General features: G+C 40.5%; 1 protein-coding gene across 5 annotated transcripts in view; it reads left to right on the forward strand.

Annotated features, from left to right (window-relative positions):
- RLF (RLF zinc finger) overlaps nt 1–19,944 on the forward strand; it is a 91,546-nt gene that overhangs the window by 45,916 nt on the left and 25,686 nt on the right. For all 5 annotated transcript variants that reach the window (XR_010750237.1, XR_010750236.1, XM_066375953.1 and 2 more), the window contains exon 5: nt 2,938–3,140. Coding sequence is in view for 3 of the 5 variants with exons in the window: in XM_066375953.1 (XP_066232050.1) it covers nt 2,938–3,140 (203 nt within the window). In the remaining 2 variants the exon portion in view is untranslated. The remainder of the gene's footprint in view (nt 1–2,937; nt 3,141–19,944) is intronic.

The raw sequence follows: 19,944 nt of genomic DNA on the forward strand, positions 1-19,944 counted from the left end.
AAGCATCAATCATCAGTTTTTCGTTGCGACACCTTAGTTGTTCATTGATTGCTTTCTCATATGTGCCTTGACCATGGGCCGTCAGCAGACTGAGTAACCCCTTGCTTGAGCCAGCAACCTTGGGTCCAAGCTGGTGAGCTTTCTGCTCAAGCCAGATGAGCCTGCGCTCAAGCTGGCGACCTCAGGGTCTCAAACCTGGGTTCTCCACATCCCAGTCCGATGCTCTATCCACTGCACCACCGCCTGGTCAGGCCAAAACCTGAGATCTTAACAGTTGTATATTGTAAGCCTTTATTACTGTACTTAAAGAGAAATATAAGTGTGAACAAAGTAAATGTGGAAAATTAGAAGGGGGTGGTTTGTGTAGATAACATGCCTGTTCTCAGGTGTGGGATTTGTGAAAATGTTTACAACTTGGTAGGGTAGATAAATCGAGTACAGTAGGATATAGGCCTGAAAGATGTGGCAGGAAATAATATGGAGGAACCATGTAGATTGGAGAGAATTTTAAAAAGGATTGCTAGGGTACAACAACTAAGTCGATTTCCTTGAGGAAAAGAGCTGGCAAGGAAGAATAATGCCAGGATTTCATTTCTGTCTGATTGAGAGAATATCATTACTGAAAACAGAAGTTAGGAATGAGGAGCTATTTGAGTGGGAGGTATGATTACAAGTTCTTTTGTGGAATTTAGGGCCTGTGGTACTAAATTGGAAAAGTTTAAATGAAAATGATTCGTTTTCTGTCCATGCTTTTTGACCTTGACTACATATTAGATATCTGTGGAATTTGAAACCAAAACACACATCCACTCCTGAGGTCCAGCCTCCACTTGCTAAATTAAAATCTCCAAAGTTGAAGCACTGCATCCAGACCTTTTTGAAGTGCCACAGGAAGTAGGCACCTTCCACCTATAAGTGTGGGAGTATAAATGGGTACAACCTCTGTAGATCAGTTTGGCAGCAGTTCTCCTAGCAGTTTTTTCCATAGATATAGTCAGGCATGTATGGAATGGCCTATGTACAGGCTATAAATTGTAGCATCATTGAGGATTGCTAAAGATTGGAAACAAGTTGCACATATCAGTAGGGGATTGGTTAAATCAATGACAGTACATCCACACTGTGGAATGCTATTCAGTTGTTAAAAGTATTGTGGTAGCTCTAAATGTACAATGATGATAGAATGATGTATATGATATATTAAGTGGGGAAAAAAATGTTTTCCATACTCAGAATTTATTTATTTAATTATTTTTGTGACAGAGAGTCAGAGATAGGGACAGACAGGAAAGGAAAGAAATGAGAAGCATCAATTCTTTGTTGCAGCACCTTAGTTGTTCATTGATTGCTTTCTCATATGTGCCTTGACCAGGGATTACAGCAGCCCAGTGACCTTCAGCTTTAGCTGGTGAGCCTTGCTCAAACCAGATGAGCCTGCACTCAAGCTGGCAACCTCGGGGTCTCGAACCTGGGTCCTCTGTGTCCCAGTCCGACGCTTTATCCTCTGCACCACTGCCTGGTCAGGCCATACTCAGAATATTTTGAAGTATAAACAAGAAATTGGAAACAGTTGTTGTTTCTTGGGGAGGGAGACTAGGGGATGGAGTCAGGGTAGAGGAAGACAGTTTTTAAACACCACCTTTTGTATGGCTTATGAGTTTTGTGTTGTGTATATATGGTATTACCTTAAAAAGGAATTTTTAAAAACCTACAGTTGATTCTGATATATGGTTAAGATTGGGCCTGCAGTTTATCTTTTCCCCTCCCCCCTCCCTGGTTTATTTTATCTTAATGATTTCTACTTCATATGTGGCCTATGGACATAGCAGTATGGGTATCACTTGAGAGGCTTGTTAGAAAAGCAGAATCTCAGGTCCCATCCCAGACCTCCTGAATTGGAATCTGCATTTTAATAAGATTCCCCAGGTAATTCAGAAGGCACGTTGAGGTTTGAGGAACACTATTTTAGATAAGCCACTTAAAGCAGTTTGCCTGTTGACCACATCTTGACATGCAACATTCCCACTTATGTTCTTCAAATAAAAGTATGTAAATTGATGCTACACACTTGCCACACACACTGTTCAGAAATTGAGGGCTTGTCCAGAAGACGGTGCAAATCAGTGCTCAGGTGCTAAATATTCAGTACTGCTCTGCAGCATTTTCCAAAGTGTGTACTAAACCAGGAATATGTATTTTACATTGCACTAATAATATGTGTAAAAGGGTTCTCTGGTCAAATCAGTTTGGGAAACATTGGACTAAATAAAAGTGGACAGTTTTATTTATTGCAGGACTGTTCAGAGATTTGACCAAGGAATCCTTTTTTTTTCTAGGACTATCTCTCAGGTCTTTTGGTCGGTGGAACACACTTTGAGAAATGCCTGGTTTAGAGGAAAGAGCACCACCGGCTTTGGAATTTTTGGCAAGTTACCTAATTTCTCTGAATGTTAATTTTTCTAACTTTATACTGGGGATGATAATACTTGCCTTGGTGGTGGTGTGAGGAATAAGTGAGAGGTATATAAAAACACTCAGCTTAAAGCTTGGTACCTCATAAGTGTAAGTTGCAGTTGTTAATATGACATGTTACTTCTTTTTCTTGCACTTATGCTTGTAGTTCATTTCACTACTTCTTACTGTCCCGATAAAATGAGGAAGGAGGTCAAGCAATTTGCTGAAATGTTAGTAGCTTTATTAAAGTGTTTGGTGTTCCAAATAAAACTACTAGGTAATGTGGGAAGCATTAGCAAAATTATTTTATTTTGCTCTCTGCTCTATTAGATGAGTAATGAGACCAGATTGAACTTCCCAGTTATAGCAACTTTTTTATTCACTAAAAACACACGACATCAAATGATATTAACTTCATCTTAACAACCCTGGCATGTTATATGGTATGTTATCAAACTTTTATATTTTCTTTTTTTTTCCTAGTTAATAAATTGATTGCAGAAGAAGGACCATTCTTTCTGCAAATGCGAATAAAACATTTGTTGAAATCTAACTGCGTCCCCCAGGCTACTGCTTTATCAAAACTATGTGCAGAATCTAAAGAGATTTCAAATGTGTCATCTTTTCAGCAAGCCTATATCACATGTTTATGTTCCGTTCTCCCTAATGAAGATGCTATTAAGGAGGTGAGTAATGCAAATAACTGCTGTTGTCATTCACATTTGCTATAAGTTTTAGTAGAATTTGATAAATGTTGCATGGCAAGATGAAAACCAAGACTTTTTTTCCTCCAGGCATTGAAAAGTACTGTTTTAATTGTATATTTAACTGTTCAACAGACTGACTTTAAAGTCTCGTTGTAGGTAGATGTGAAAAGTAGATAATTAAAGAATGTGCAGTGTATTTTTGTGCTTGGGTAATGGTTTGTTTTGAAATCTTTAAATGTGAAAATTGTTTTTTCATAAAGTAATGGTTTTTCTATGTTTGGGAAATGCAGAAATTAATACTGGTATCAAGGGATAAACTAAAGAGAATGGCACTTATCTTTAGCTTAAATTACTTAATACATTGAACTGTAAGCAGAGAAATGTAGGACTTTAGAACACATGAATAAATTTTGAACAATGACTAAGTAGACAAACTGGATACCATGGAAAATAATAAACTGATTGAATATTTTTTAAACTGTTTTATCAGTCAGAGTGTGTTCTTTTTTAAAAACCTGAATCATTGTTTTTCTTAGAAAAGTTAAAATTAGTTTTCTTTAATATTTTTTTTTAACGAGAGGTAGAAGGAGGGACAAACAGACAGGAAGGGGGAGAGATGAGAAACATCAATTCTTTGTTGTGGCGCCTTAGTTGTTGTTCACTGATTGCTTTCTCATATGGGTCTTGACGGTGGGAGGCCCCAGCTGAGCCCATGACCCCTTGCTCAAGCCAGTGAACTTGGGCTTCAAGCCAGTGACCATGGGATCATGTCTATGATCCCACACTCAAGCCAGTGACTCCACGCTCAAGCTGGTGAGCCTGTGATCAAGATGGATGAGCCGACAACCTTGGGGTTTGAATCTGGGTCCTCAGTGTTCTAGGCCGACATTGTATCCACTGTGCCATCGCCTGGTCAGTCTAGAATATTTTGTGATACATTATACAGAGAAAAAATAAGGAATTCCTAGGCTGTAATTCATCACCTACCTTCTCTTGCTTGCCATTCAGGTCTGACATGGATTCTAATTTTACCTCTACACTGAACTTTAATCTTACTAAATGTAGAAACCGTAGGGATTTGGATCTATGCTGTAGTAATTCTTCATCTTTTATGACAGTTTTAACTATATTCTACTATTCAAATGCAAGTCTATCTTTCCACTTTACACCCTTTAATATAAAGACTCCACCAGGACCAGCAATCTATAAATCCTGTCACCTTTTCACTCTTTCTCATCCTGAACATGTTTTCACTTCCCTCCTCACTTTTCCATAGTCAGTCATTGTTATCACTCCCTAACATACACCCCTCAGTTCCTCTGCTGGACTCTCCCTTAATTGAACTTATTTGACTAACCATTATCCTAATTATCCCTCAATTTCCGCCAACTCTTGTGTCTTAACCTGCAGCAATGGTGCCAAACTTGTGTGGAGAAACACGTGCCAACTAATTTTACTTGAAATCACACACTATTTTTTTAGCCCATTCATTCTCTCACTCTGTTAGATTACTCTCATGCATTTTCTTTCTCTTCAAACCTATACTACAATTTGTGTCCCATGTCACTCTATTTATGAGCTTTCTCCCTTTTTCTCGGAGGGAATTGAGACAGTTGTAAGATAATTTCCATAAGCTCCTTCCATGACATCTATTCACCTGCCTGCATCTGTGCACATATACAGATGTTCTGTTACTAAAGATAGATAATAAACCATGTCTGTTCTCCCAGCTTAGGTCAGTTCCCTTGTCTGTATCAGATCCCATCTGCTGTTCTCTCTCAAGCGTGATGCTATAGCAGTTCCCCTTTTCTCAACTGCATACTCAGTTTGAACCTCTGCTGTAACTGCACCAGGATTTATGTTGTTCTTTTTTCCATCTTTAAAAAAGAAATACTGAGATCATACTTCCTCTTCCAGCTACCACCCCATTTCTCTCCTGGCCTTTCAGGGTGATTTCTTGAACTAATTGTCTAAATTTACTGTTTAACATTTTTCTCCTTGAACACATTCTAATATGGCATTCACCCCTGCCAGTCTGCCACACTACTAAGTCCAGTGAAGAGTTGACTTTTCATCTTTTATAAATTATTTTTTATTAATTTAATTTGTTCTGTTTCATAGTTACAAGTGTTCCCCTGAATATATCTCCCCAACCCGTGTTCTCCTTGATACCCTCTTTGCCCCTTTCCCCCTCCGCCTTTCCCCCTTCCCTCCATGATTTACTATCCTGGCCTCTATCTTTCTGTGTTATGTGTATATACTTTCCCTAATGTCTTTCCTTTTGTTGATCCCCTCCTCTCATCCCCTTTCCCCCTGAACTCTTTTTTTCTTTTTCTTCCTTTTTTAACAGAGTCAGAGAGAGGGATAGATAGGGACAGACAGGAATGGAGAGAGATGAGAAGCATCAATTATTAGTTTTTCGTTGCAACACCTTAGTTGTTCATTGATTGCTTTCTCATATGTGCCTTGACCATGAAGTTACAGCAGACCGAGTAACCCCTTGCTCAAGCCAGTGACTTTGGGTACAAAGCTGGTGAACTTTGCTCATACCAGATGAGCCCGCACACAGACTGGCAACCTTGGGGTCTCGAACCTGGGTCCTCCGCATCCCAGTCTGATGCTCTATCCACTGTGCCACTGCCTGCTCAGGCTCCCTCTAGACTCTTTAAATACCCTTCTCTGCCTCTTCCATTCCTCAGTTCACATTGTTCGTTGGATTCCTCATATGAGTGAGGTCATATGATATTTTTCTTTCTCTGCCTGGCTTATTTTGCTTAGCATAATAGATTCCATGTCCATCCATGTTGTCACAAAGGGTAAGATTTCCTTTTTTATGGCTGCGTAGTATTCCATTGTGTATATGTACCACAGCTTTTTAATCCACTTGTCCACTGATGGACACTTGGGCTGTTTCCAGATCTTGGTTAATGTAAACAATGCTGCAATAGGGCCTTGATATGATTTCAATCTTCTTAAATTTATTAAGATTTGTTTTGTGTCCTAATGTGGTCTATCCTAGAGAATGTACTGTGAGCACTTGAAAAGAATATATACTCTGCTGCTTTGGGGTGAAAGGTTCTGAAGATACCTATTAAATTCAGTTGATCTAGTGCAGGGGTCTCAAACTCACGGCCCGCCAAACAATTTTGTGCGGCCCGCAGACTAATCCACGAAGTTCAAAATATTTTGGATAAAATTAAGTAAGCCTAGGGGCCTACTTGTATTTTTCATTTCTCTAGCATCCTAGCTAGATATTAGCCTAGTTAACAGCAGTTGTGATGCGAACTACAGTTTCTGGTCGTTTTGTGACACTGAGTAAACTGCATGTACGATTGTGCTTGTTGTACTGATTTTTTTTTGTTTTCAACTGCAGTGAGAAAAGTGTTGCGTAACAGTTGCCTTTTGTAGACCTAGTGCGGCCCGCTGAACGGCTGTGATCTTGCTCTGCGGCCCACATGCTGAGTTGAGTTTGAGACCCCTGATCTAGTGTGTCATTTAAGGCCGCTGTTTCTTTGTTAATTTTCTCTCTGGAGGTTCTATCCATTGATATTAGTGGGGTATTAAAATCCCCTATTATTATATATAGTATTGCTGTTGATTTCGCCCTTTTTGTCCATCAAAATCTGTTTTATATATTTAGATGCTCCTATATTAGGCGCATGTATATTTAGAATAGTTATATCTTCCTGTTGCAGTGCTCCTTTTATCATTATGTAGTGACCTTTATCTCTTACTATAGCCGTTGTTGTAAGTTTATTTTGTCAGATACTAGTATTTTTACTCCAGCCTTTTTTTTCTTTCCGTTTGTGTGAAATATTTTTTTCCATCTCGTTACTCTCAGTCTATATGTATCTTTAGTTCTGAGGTGAGTCTCTTGTAGACAACATATGTATGGGCCCTGTTTTTGTTTTTTTTACAGAGACAGAGAGTGAGTCAGAGAGAGGGATAGGGACAGACAGACAGGAACAGAGAAAGATGAGAAGCATCAATCATTAGTTTTTCATTGTGCATTGCAACACCTTAGTTGTTCATTGATTGCTTTCTCATATGTGCCTTGACCATGGGCCTTCAGCAGACTGAGTAACCCCTTGCTGGAACCAGCCACCTTGGGTTCAAGCTGGTGGGCTTTTGCTCAAACCAGATGAGCCCACACTCAAGCTGGTGACCTGGGGTCTTGAACCTGGGTCTTCTGCATCCCAGTCCGATGCTCTATCCACTGCGCCATCACCTGGTCAGGCTACCCTATGTCTTTTGATTGGAGCATTTAATCCATTTACATTTAAGGTTATTATTGATAATGTAGTTGTTTATTGTCATTTTATTCTTTAAATCTATAATCTTCTTTTTCTTGATTTATTTTTTCCATTGCTCTTTTTACAACAAGCCCCTTAATATTTCCTGCAGTACTGGTTTGGTTGTAATGAATTCCTTGAGTTTTTTGTTTTTGTTTTTGTTTTTTTTGTCTGGGAAGCTTTTTATTTCTCCATCAATTTTAAACAATAATCTTGCTGGATAAAGAAGTCTTGGTTGTAGGCTCTTGTTTTGCATTACTTTGAATATTTCTTGCCATTCTCTTCTGGCCTCAAGTGTTTCTGTTGAAAAGTCGAATGTCATCCTTATGGAGGCTCCTTTATAGGTAATTGACTTCTTTTCTCTTGCTGATTTTAGTATTTTTTCTTTATCTTTTAACTGTAGTATTTTAATTATAATGTGTCTTGATGTTGACCTCCTTGTGTTCTTCTTTAATGGAACTCTCTGTGCTTCTTGAACTTGTGTGACTTTTTTCTTCATCAATTTAGGAAAGTTTTCAGCTGTGATCCTTCAAACAGGTTCTCTATCCCTTGTTCTTTCTTTATTATGAGAATGTTATTTCTCTTCATATTGTCACCGAGTTCTCTTATCGTTTCCTCAGACTTTTTGAGCCTCTTTTCTTTTTGCTGCTCTGTTTCTGCGTTTTTATCTTGTCCTCTAATTTGCTGATTCGATTCTTTGCTTCATCCAGCCTGCTGTTGATTCCTTCTAGTGTAGCTTCATTTCTGATAGTGTAATTATCATTTCTGATTGATTCTTTTTTATGATTTCAGTGTCCTTTTTGGTGCTTGCAATTTCTTTATTTAGGTGCTCATTAAGTCCATCCATTGTAGCTCTGAGATCCTTAAGCATCCTACCAATCATTATTTTAAACTCTACATCCGGTAATTTGGTTACTTCCATCTCATTCAGTTCTTTTTTGGGGGATTTCTCTTGTTGATTTATACGGATTACATTGCTCTGTCTTCTATTTTTTCTGTGTGCGGTTTGCAAGTTTGTTGGGGTGTGGGTCTGAGGTTGGTATATGGAATGCAGCTCCTCCTCCAGGTCTTTATTTCTTAGCCTCTGCTGGTTGCTCGGATTTTAATTCTCCTTAATCAGTAGAGCCACTTAAAAGTCTTTAATTTTCCTGCGGTTTGTTTATTGAGCCCAGCAGGGAGCTTCTGTGTTTAGGACGGGATGGGGGGGGAGTGGGCATATCTTGTTCTTTGGCCCCAGTTGAAACTCCATCCAGGAATGCGGTGGATGTGACCTCTGAGAACCAGAAGGTGTGGTCTGCCCAGTTACTCTCCGTGGGCACGGCACAGTCTCCATATCAGAAGGCGGAGGTGGCCTGACATGTGGTGGCGCAGTGGGATAAAGCGTTGACTGAAACACTGAGGTTGCTGGTTCAAAACCTTGGGCTTGCCTGGTCAAGGCACATATGGGAGCTGATGCTTCCTGCTCCTCCCCCTTCTCTCTCTCTCTTTCTCACTCCTCTCTCTCTAAAAATCAATAAATAAAATATTAAAAAAAAAAAAAGGCGGAGGTGTAGCTTAGGTCTCCCCGGAAACCTGAGTCACTGCCCCTCCCCTTTACTTCCTCCTTTCCTAAGGGCCTTTCGCTCTGATTGGAGCTGGAGATCTTTTTGGAGGTGGGTCAACTAGCTCCACACTAGGCTTGTGCTGGACAGAGGGAGCAACCCTCCCCCCAGCTATGGCCAGCTCAGCACTGGAGAATGACTCAGCTCAGGTATTCTTCCTGTCACTTTTTGTGTCCTGGTGCCTTGATCTCTCTGCTTTCCTCCTGTAAGACCAGTCCTCTCAGCCCTCCTTGCCCGCAGAGCCCCAGGCAAGTGGCTGTGAGTGATATTTTCTGCGCTGGCCCTTTAAGGCTGCAATTTCTTTGCCAGCTATTTCCTGCAGACAGAAATCCTGCTCTTCTTCCCACTCAATGCTTTCAGGCTGTCTTCTACCCTCTCTGGGTTTCTAGGCTGGGGCTCCAGTCCTGGGACTGAGGACCTCTGCCTCTCAGAGTCTCTCTCCCCTAAATGAGAAACCCTCTGGACCCTCAACCATCCCTCTCCTGGGAGCAGGGGAGCCCCCACCATGTCCCCGCACTTCCTACCAGTCTCAGTGTGGTTTCTTTTGTGCTCCTTGGTTTTTAGTCCTGTTCTTTTAGTCCAAAGTTGGTTTTTCACAATTATTGTTCTTAAATTAATTTGTAATCCAGTTTGTTCCCATGAGGTGGCAGTTTGTACGTCAGCCTATTCTGCTGCCATCTTGGAATCTGCTCTCACTTTTCATTTTAAATCTATCTTCGTAACCATGCCTTTTAAACTTTTAACAGTTTTTCCATTTAGTTCTAGGTTACCACACTCTTGGTTTTCTGTCTACCTGATTGTTGCTCTTTCTCAGTTCTGCCTTTACTCTAGGACTCTATTTTTGAATGTTCTCTCTTTTCTGTCTATTATTATTATTCCCTCGGTAATCTCATCTAGACTCATGATGGTAAGTATCAACTATAGTCAAAATCACAAATGTTTTATTTCCAGCCCAGTTCTTTCCTCTGAACTCCAGACTGATATATCCAAATACCTAATTATTATCTTTACTTGTATGGCTAATAGCATCTCAAACTTAACATGCCTGTAACTAAGCTCCTGATATCCCTGATATTAGGGGGTTCTATTTGCTTTTATGCACTTCCTTTTGAGTGCAATCATTTGTCTTCCAACTATAATCTCAATGTTGGAGGAGGGGAATGGGTAGTGAATAACCAGCTACTATTTTTTTGAGACCTTACTATGGGTTAGGCAGTAGGCTAAGTGCTTTGTATACATTGTTACATTTAATCCTCACAACAACTCTTTGGCAGCTCCATTTTATTGCTGAGGAAATTGAGGCTCAGATTAAGTAACATGTGCATGGTTACAAAGCTTAAAGTGCTTATACTGAGATTCAAACCTGAGTTTGGTATATTATATTAAAGATATGGGATATTAAATATTGTCTTAGCTGTTATATATCTAAGGGTTTTATATACCAAGTGCTGCCTTAGGCATTATGGATACAGATATGAAATCAGAAGTCTCCAGATTGGTGTACTTGCTTTCAAAACTCTTACTCCCTACATTGTATTCTCCACAAAAGTAGCTAGAATAATCTCTTAGTTAAGTCAGGCTATGTCACTCCCTTGGTTATAACCATTTGACATCTTTCCACCTTTAAGAGGATAAATCCAGAAGTCTTTTTATTCTATGTGACTTGGCCCCTGACTACTTCTGTAACCATTTCTGACTGTATCTTACACAATTTAATGATCACTTCTCTCCAACCACCTTGTTTATGCTGTTTTTTGAACAAGCCAAACATATTTCTGCCTTAGAGCTTTATACTTAATATTTCCTCTACCTGGAATAATGCCCTTCTACACAATTATTTATTTATTCTTTTTGTGTGTGTGTGTGTGTGACAGAGAGGAACAGATAGGGACAGACAGACAGGAGGGGAGAGAGAGGTAAGAAGCATCAGTTCTTCCTTGTGGCACTTTAGTTGTTCATTGATTACCCTCTCATATGTGCCTTGATGAGGGGGTCCTCCAGGTGAGCTAGTGACCCCTTTCTCAAGTCAAGTCACCTTGGGCTCAAGCCAGCGACCGTGGGGTCATGTCTATGATCCGACACTCAAGCCTGCAACCTCAAGGTTTTGAACTTGGGTCCTCAGCATCCCAGGCTGACACTCTGTCCACTGCGCCACCACCTGGTCAGGCTGAAACAATGTTTTATGAAGCTTAGACAGAAAGAGTATGCATTAGGTGAGGAGAAGAGATTAGAGTTATTAGCAAGAGGAGAAACAATAGGACTTGCTGACAGTACAAAAATACGTAAAGGGTTTGGCAAACTATGGTCTGTGATCCAACTACCTGTTTTTGTAAATAAAGTTTTATTGAAATAGTCACACCCATTTGTTTGTTTATGACTCGTTTTGCTCTGTAATGGCAGAGGTGAATAACAGATGATCATGCCCTCAAAACTGAAAATATCTTCTGTGTAGTCTTTTACAAAAAATGTTTATTGAATCTTGCTCTACAGGAATCAGATTTTCCAGTGTATTACAACCATTAAATATCATTTAGTCTAACCTGTGTTTTATCAATTATGAAACTTAAGACCAAGATTGTAATGCTCCCAAAGCCCTACCTGCATTAAGCTAATGTCCAAGCCCAAACTAGAACACAGATCTCCTAACAACCTGGCCAGCCCTTTTTCCACTGTACAACTTATTTTCAGTTGGTAGGCATTGGTGAGCCATGTTCTAATAAGAAACATCTTGATGGTATATCATTCCATTCATATTTATATATTTATATATAGGTGTGATTTTAAATATACTGCTCAGAAAAATTAGAGGATATTTCAAAATGATAAAAGCAAGAAAAAAAAGCATTTGGTTTTTTTTAAAAATTAAACAAGAACACCAGAAAAGCAAACAACAAATCAAAGAAAGTTGTCTGATTATGCAAATCAGATACAAAACTTTTATTTCATTTGTGAGAATGCACTATACAAAAGGCTGAAAGTACTGGACTATCTGCATGTTTCCTGATCCCTAATTTTTGTGAGCAGTGTATTTTATGATTGGAATTTTTAAAATAAATCAATGCAGAAACATTTGGCACACATCACAAAATTATTATTTTTATTTTTTAGTGAGAGGAGGGGAGGCATAGAGACAAACTCCTGCATATGTCCTGACTGGGACCCACCCGGCAAGTCCACTAGGGGATGATGTTCTGCCCATCTAGGGCCGCTGCTCTGTTGCAACCGGCGCCATTTTTTTAGTACCTGATGTGACGTCCTTGGAGCCATCCTCAGCACCTGAGGCCAACTTGCTTGACCCAGTTGAGCCATGCTATGGGAGAGGGTGAGAGAGAGGGAGGGAGAGTGGGGAAGGGAGAGGTGGGGAAGCAGATGGTTGCTTCTCCTGTGTGCCCTGACCAGGAATCGAACCTGGGATATCCATATGCTGGGCCACTGAGCCAGCCTACCAGAGCCCATAAAATTATTTTAAAAGCAGCACTGGTACCATCGTAATTAGTCTCTTTTCCAGTGATGCTTTTTTTATCACTGTAATAGGTGTGTGTAATGGGAGACCTTTGTTGGGGAAGATTTAGCCAGACACATACAATTAAGAATAATTGACAGGGTCAGCTTGAAACCCCAAATTCAGAACTCCACAGAATCCTCAAGTTCTAATTTGTAAATACTTCATTTAAACTTGAACAAGATGACATTGCTGTTAATTTTGCATACGAAAAGATTTTAATGAAAGTTAGAGACTTGGCCTTGGCCTAGGGTCCCAAGTGGATGTTTCCCATAATTTGTTATTCACTACCAAAGAGGAAATCCTTACAAATGTTAAATTTTCTACATATAATATAAAGGATAATGATGTTTTAAACACGAAGCACTTCTGTTATTATGAACAACCAAGAAAGCTGTCAGCAGAGTTCTTGATACAGGTAAGGTGGGGGGTCCATTTCAGCCTTGGTCCCTGAATGAACTACATCCTCACTGTTGAATGTGATTAATAGACACAGCTGCAGAAGCTCTTCTTTTTTTTTCTCTTGATGGGGAAAGGAAAAGACAAACAGGACTTAATTTACTCCCCAGTTAACACTTGGGAATTGACACAGTTACTAGGTATAAGTGATAAACAGAGCAAATACATTTAAACAGGATCCATTGGGAATTCAGTTTGAGAGCAGAAGAAAAAGTAAACAAGAATATAGAAATTCCAGGTGTGTTTTAAATAAGAAACAAGATTAAGATGAATCAGGAACAAAGAATAATAAAGTATATAATTAAATTTAAAATTAAAATCTGAATAATTTTACTTGTTATAATCATATGGGGAATGAGATGTATACTCAAGGAACAGCTTTCTGAAGAAATTGTGGATTTGCCTATTTAAATATTTTATCTCCTAAAGTGAGGTTTTTTTTTAAATTTTTCCATTGATTTGAGAAAGAGAGGAACGAAGGAGAGAAAAAGAAAGAGAAGCATCACCTTATTGTTCTACTTAGTTCCATTTAGTTGTGCACTTAGTGGTTGCTTCTTATATGTGCTCTGATGGGGGATCAAAACTGTGACCTCAGAGTGCCAGGATGACACTATCCACTGAGCTACCCAGCCAGGGCCAGAATTTTTTAAAAATTGCTTTGAAGAAGCATCTGGATCTCACTTCTAGTCTCAGTTTCATGGGCTATGTGTGGGTATTTTGGTTGAAATGATTACACTGAAGGGGTCATTATGGAGATTTAGTCAGACTCATTTCCAAAAATTCAGTAGGACATGTCAGGCTTCTCTTAGGTAAAAGCACAGTGATAGGATTTTTTTATTTTTATTTATTCATTTTAGAAAGGAGAGAGAGAGGGGGAGAGAGAGAAGAGGGGAGGAGCAGGAAGCATCAACTCCCATATGTGCCTTGACCAGGCAAGCCCAGGGTTTCGAACCGGCGACCTCAGCATTTCCAGGTCGATGCTTTATCCACTGTGCCACCACAGGTCAGGCCAGTGATAGGATTTAATTAGAAGCATCAATGACCATTTATTTCGTTGAAAAACCTCCATGTGTTTATTCAACATAGTGATTGATGGTCTGTGGTATTGCTAGTTTAAAAGAAGACAGATTTTTAAAAGCCTTTTTCCAGGTGCTGTCTGTAAACCTAACAGGGATGATTCTCCCAAAGATAGACCTAGGGTTATAACGCGAGATGAAGACTTGCTAACTATAATTTCCTAACTTTCTTTTCCTCAACAATGCAAATGAGAGAGAAATCTATTATATGGATAACCTTAAATCTACTTTGATTCCTTTTTGAAAAGACATTTACCAGTTCTGGTTTTTAAAATGTATTATTAGGGGCCCTGGTTGGTAGCTCAGTGGATAGATATTTGGCCTTGTGTATGGATGTCCTGGGTTTGATTCCTGATCAGGGCACACAGGAGAAGTGACCATCTGCTTCTCCTCTTGCTTGCCAGCTTCTCTCCTGCTTCCCCTCCCACAAGCAGAGGCTTGATTGGCTCAGGTGTGGCTTTGGGCACTAAGGATAGTTCCATTGGAGCACATCAGCCTCAGGCACTCAAAATAGCTCAGTATTCGAGCCTCGACCCCTGAATGGTGTTGCCAGGTAGATCCTAGTCGGGGCACATGCGAGAGTCTGCCTCACTATCTCCCCTCCTCTCACCAAAAAAAGAAATTATTATTAGGAACAAATTATTTGCATTATACCTCAGAATGGATCTGGAAAATACTTATATTAGATTGAAAACCACTATTCTAGATTGAAAACATTCCAGGTAGCCTAAGCATGAAAATAGTAACTTAGGGCCCTGGCCGGTTGGCTCAGCGGTAGAGCGTCGGCCTGGTGTGCAGGGGACCCGGGTTCGATTCCCAGCCAGGGCACATAGGAGAAGCGCCCATTTGCTTCTCCACCCCCCCCTTCCTCTCTGTCTCTCTCTTCCCCTCCCGCAGCCAAGGCTCCATTGGAGCAAAGATGGCCCGGGCGCTGGGGATGGCTCCTTGGCCTCTGCCCCAGGCGCTAGAGTGGCTCTGGTTGCGGCAGAGCGACGCCCCGGAGGGGCAGAGCATCGCCCCCTGGTGGGAAGAGCGTCGCCCCTGGTGGGCGTGCCGGGTGGATCCCGGTCGGGCGCATGCGGGAGTCTGTCTGACTGCTGTCTTACCCGTTTCCAGCTTCAGAAAAATACAAAAAAAAAAAAAGAAAATAGTCACTTAGGAAGACAGTTATACTTCCTCTATCCACCTTCTCTTATTCCAGTTGGCTGCCTGTTTAGTTAGCTGATTATTATGAAAGTTTCTTTTATTTTTTTTTCATTTTTTTAAAATTTTTATTTTATTTATTCATTTTAGAGAGGAGAGAGAGAGGGAGAGAGACATAGAGAGAAAGAGGAGAGAGAGATGGGGGAGGAGCTGGAAGCATCAACTCCCATATGTGCCTTGACCAGGCAAGCCCAGGGTTTCGAACCGGTGACCTCAGCATTCCAGGTCAATGCTTTATCCACTGCGCCACCACAGGTCAGGCCACGAAAGTTTCTAATTCATTTATTCATATCTCCACTGTTCATTTTTTACAATAGCTAAGGTGATTTTTAAAATAAAATTAGACAGTTTTGTTTTTAGATAATTTTAGATTTACATGTTATATTGTAAGAAATGGTGCAGGCATGCCTTTCAATCATTTAACATATACCGGTATTCATTGCAAGATTTTACTGGGCACTGGGGATACAAAGATGAATAACACAAAGGAAAGGAGCCATAGACAGTAGTCATACAATGTGAGACTTAGGGGAGAGGTCTGAGCTGGAAATTAAGTGTTCCAAGTCAGCATTTGAAATCAGAGTGGATGAGATAACTTTTTCAGAACTCTGGAAATTATCTAATGGCTTACCATAATCCTAGGAGGTTTTATCCAAGAAGAGCAGATGAATTTCATTAAGAACAGCACGCTTGGTGGCATTTTAACTTTCCCATTTCCCCCACCCCAGCTTCATAGTCACCTTGAAAACCACTTTGAAACTATGGTAGCTGTAAAAACCAGTATCCTAGAAGCCACCCAAGGAAATAGCAGGATGGTTCTAGAACTCTGCAAAAGACCGTCCCCAGTAAATGTCACTATTTGACCTACCTGGCAACTTTCTAAAAAGCTTCACTCTCAGGACTTGTCTTTATTTGACTCAGAGTTTACTCTGCCAAAGGTTCTAACCCCAAAACATTTTGAAAAACAATCGGTGATAATTGATTAACATGACAGTTATCTGAGGAGGCATTACTAGTCAGGCTAACAAGAGATTGGCCAAAAGATTGAAAAGAAAATGAGATATGAGATTCATAGAGGACTTTGAAAACTTCTGATATGTTCCTCAGACTTTGGAAAGTAACATGCACATACACGACATTGTGTCTACCAAAGAATGACTTGCGAAGACCCTAATCTCTCACCTCTTGTTTACCTTGAGACTCTGTACAAGTAGGAAATGAAGGGCAAAGCAGAGTTGTAATATGCCTACTGAAATATTGAAAGCATGCCTCAACACAAAAAGAGCTCTTAGGAAAGGCAGAGATACCTACTTGTTCAAGGCGTTTAAATAAATTTGGATGTGTTGAATATGTAAGCATATTCATTAAGCAGACTGATTATACATGACAAAGCATACAAACTTTTACAGAATTATTCCAGGAAAGTCACTAAATAAATAGTAACAATAACAAACCCTAAAGAGGTGGGGAAATTAGATTTTCAGAGTTGCCACAATATATTATTTAAAATACCCACTTAATATATAAAGAAAAATGATAGTCCATACACGGTAAAAAAGCAGCCCATAGAAACTGTCCCTAAGAACACCAGATGTTGGACTTAGTAGACAAGGACTTTAAATCACCTATTATAGCCAGACCAGGCGGTGGTGCAGTAGGGAAAGCATCAACCTGTGATGCTGAATACCCAGGTTTGAAACCCTGACATCACTGGCTGAAGCGCATGCTCACTTGCTTGAGCCCAAAGGTCGCTGGCTCAGCTGGAACACAGCACATACACACACCCCCGCTTCTGCCCCAGTAAAGGCATGTGTAAGAAAGCAATCAGTGAACAACCAAAGTACCACAACAGCAATTTGATGGTTCTCATCTTTTGCCCTGTGTGTCTCTAAATAAATAAATAAATAAAAAATAAATAAATCACCTACTACAAATATGTTTGATTTTTATTCATGATAGTTATATAGTCTATGTAGCAACGGCAAACACAGAATTAGTAAATGCTGAAACCGTTACTCCTAGAGGGATGTACAAGGATAGATTCCTACAAACTTCTGGTCACAACATTTTGTCAACTGATCAGTACATAACTTTGTTTTATGTGTGTTTCTGTTTCAGGACACTTTATTTAATACATACTATTGATTCATTAACACTGAACTGACAGCCAGCAGAACTGTGCTTTAATGAAGTTTATTTAATATATGTATTTTCTTTGTAAGGCCCATTATAGCCTCTTGCACTTAGAAACAATAGATAGCCCTTCAGCACTGCATTTGGTAGCAGTTTTTTTTTTTTTTTAATCTTTTTTTCAGAGAGAGGGATAGACAGGCAGTAACGAAGAGAGGTGAGAAGCATCAATCATCAGTTTCTCATTGGAACACCTTAGTTGTTCATTGACTGCTTTCTCATATGTGCCTTGACTGTGGGCCTTCAGCAGACCAAGTAACCCCCTGCTGAAGCCAGCAACCCTGGGTTCAAGCTGGTGAGCTTTGCTCGAACCAGATGAGCCTGCGCTTAAGCTGGCGACCTCGGGGGTCTCGAACTTGGGTCTTTCCGCATCCCAGTCTGACGCTCTATCTACTGCGCCACCACCTGGTCAGGCTTTTTTTTTAAAGATTTTATTTATTCATTATAGGGAGGGGGGGAGGAGCAGGAAGCATCAACTCCCATATGTGCCTTGACCAGGCAAGCCCAGCATTTTGAACTGGCAACCTCAGTGTTTCCAGGTTGACTCTTTATCCACTACGCCACCACAGGTCAGGCCTGGTAGCAGTTTTAAACAGTAAAATCACCAGCAAAAAGCACAAAAACAAAAAAGTGATACTAGAAAGACCATGGGGGAAATAAAACTTGTTACACTATGAGAACTGAAACAAGAAGACAGAGTATAACCTTGTTTTACATTAGCTGAGAATATGTTCACTCCAGGGACTCAGATTTTTTGCCACTCTGTTTATGTTCATAAATGACTGTAAAAGCACCCTGAGCATTGAATTGTGGGGTTAAAAAAAATTTAGCAACTAGACTAATTTGTAAATATAGAACTTGTAGACTAATTTATAAATATAGAACCTGTGAATAATAAAGATCAGCTGTGTATTAAAAGAACCAACAAACTATGTAAATAATTAAAGGAAAGTATATGAACAATGTCTGAACAAGTAGAGAATAGCAGCAAAGAAATTGAAATTATAAAAAAAAGAATCAGGCCCTGGCCGGTTGGCTCAGCGGTAGAGCGTCGGCCTGGCGTGCGGGGGGGGGTGGGGGGGGGGAGGCCCGGGTTCGATTCCCAGCCAGGGCACATAGGAGAAGCGCCCATTTGCTTCTCCACCCCCCACCCCCTCCTTCCTCTCTGTCTCTCTCTTCCCCTCCCGCAGCCAAGGCTTCATTGGAGCAAAGATGGCCTGGGCGCTGGGGATGGCTCCTTGGCCTCTGCCCCAGGCGCTAGAGTGGCTCTGGTTGCGGCAGAGCGACGCCCCTGAGGGGCAGAGCATCGCCCCCTGGTGGACAGAGCGTCGCCCCTGGTGGGCGTGCCGGGTGGATCCCCGTCGGGTGCGTGCGGGAGTCTGTCTGACTGTCTCTCCCCGTTTCCAGCTTCAGAAAATTTAAAAAAGATCAACAACAAAAAAAAGAATCAAATTGAGATTCTGGAGTGGAAAAGTACTATAATTGAAATTTAATTTGCTGGAGAGACTCAACACCAGATTTTTTAAATTTTATTTTTGTGATAGAGACAGAGAGAGGGACAGATACAGACAGACAAGAAGGGAGAGAGATGAGAAGCATCAATTCTTTGTTGCGGCACCTTAGTTGTTCATTGATTGCTCTCCCATATACGCATTGACCAGGGGGCTACAGCAGACCTACTGACCCCTTGCTCAAGCAAGCGACTTTGGGCTCAAGCTGGTGAGCCTTGCTCAAACCAGATGAGCCTGCGCTAAGCTGGTGACCTCGGGGTTTCGAACCTGGGTCCTCCACATCCCAGTCCGACGCTCTGTCCATTGTGCCACCACCTGGTCAGGCTCAACACCAGATTGGAAACTAGACCAAACAGACATCCATAAAATACTTGACCCAACAGCAGCAGAATATACATTCTTAAATGTACACGGAACATTCTCTAGGATAGACCATATATTAGACCACAAAGCAAGCTTTGATAATTTAAAAGAATTGAAATCATAAAAAGTATGTTCTTCAGCCACAGTGAAAAGAAATTAGAAATCAGTAACCGAAGAAAATTTGGGGAATTCATAAATCTGTGAAAATTAAACAGCTTTCCAAGTAAGCAGTGGATCGAAGGAAAACACAAGAGAAAATAAAAAATACATGAAGATGAATGATGAAATGCAGCATAACAAAACTTACGGCAGCCTGACCTGTGGTGGCACAGTGGATAAAGCGTCAACCTGGAACGCTGAGGTCACCGGTTTGAAACCCTGGGCTTGCCCGGTCAAGGCACATATGGGAGTTGATGGCTTCTTGCTTCTCCTCCCTTTCTCTCTCTCTCCCCCCTCTTCTTTCTCTCTCTCTCTCTCTCTCTCTCTCTCTCTCTCTCTCCCCCCTTTCTAAAAGGAATAAACAACAACAAAATTTTAAAAATCTCATGATATTTTACACCCCATTAATACAATATGATTAGCAGTG

Source organism: Saccopteryx leptura, chromosome 3 (assembly GCF_036850995.1).
Source record: "Saccopteryx leptura isolate mSacLep1 chromosome 3, mSacLep1_pri_phased_curated, whole genome shotgun sequence".
Lineage (NCBI taxonomy): Eukaryota > Metazoa > Chordata > Mammalia > Chiroptera > Emballonuridae > Saccopteryx > Saccopteryx leptura.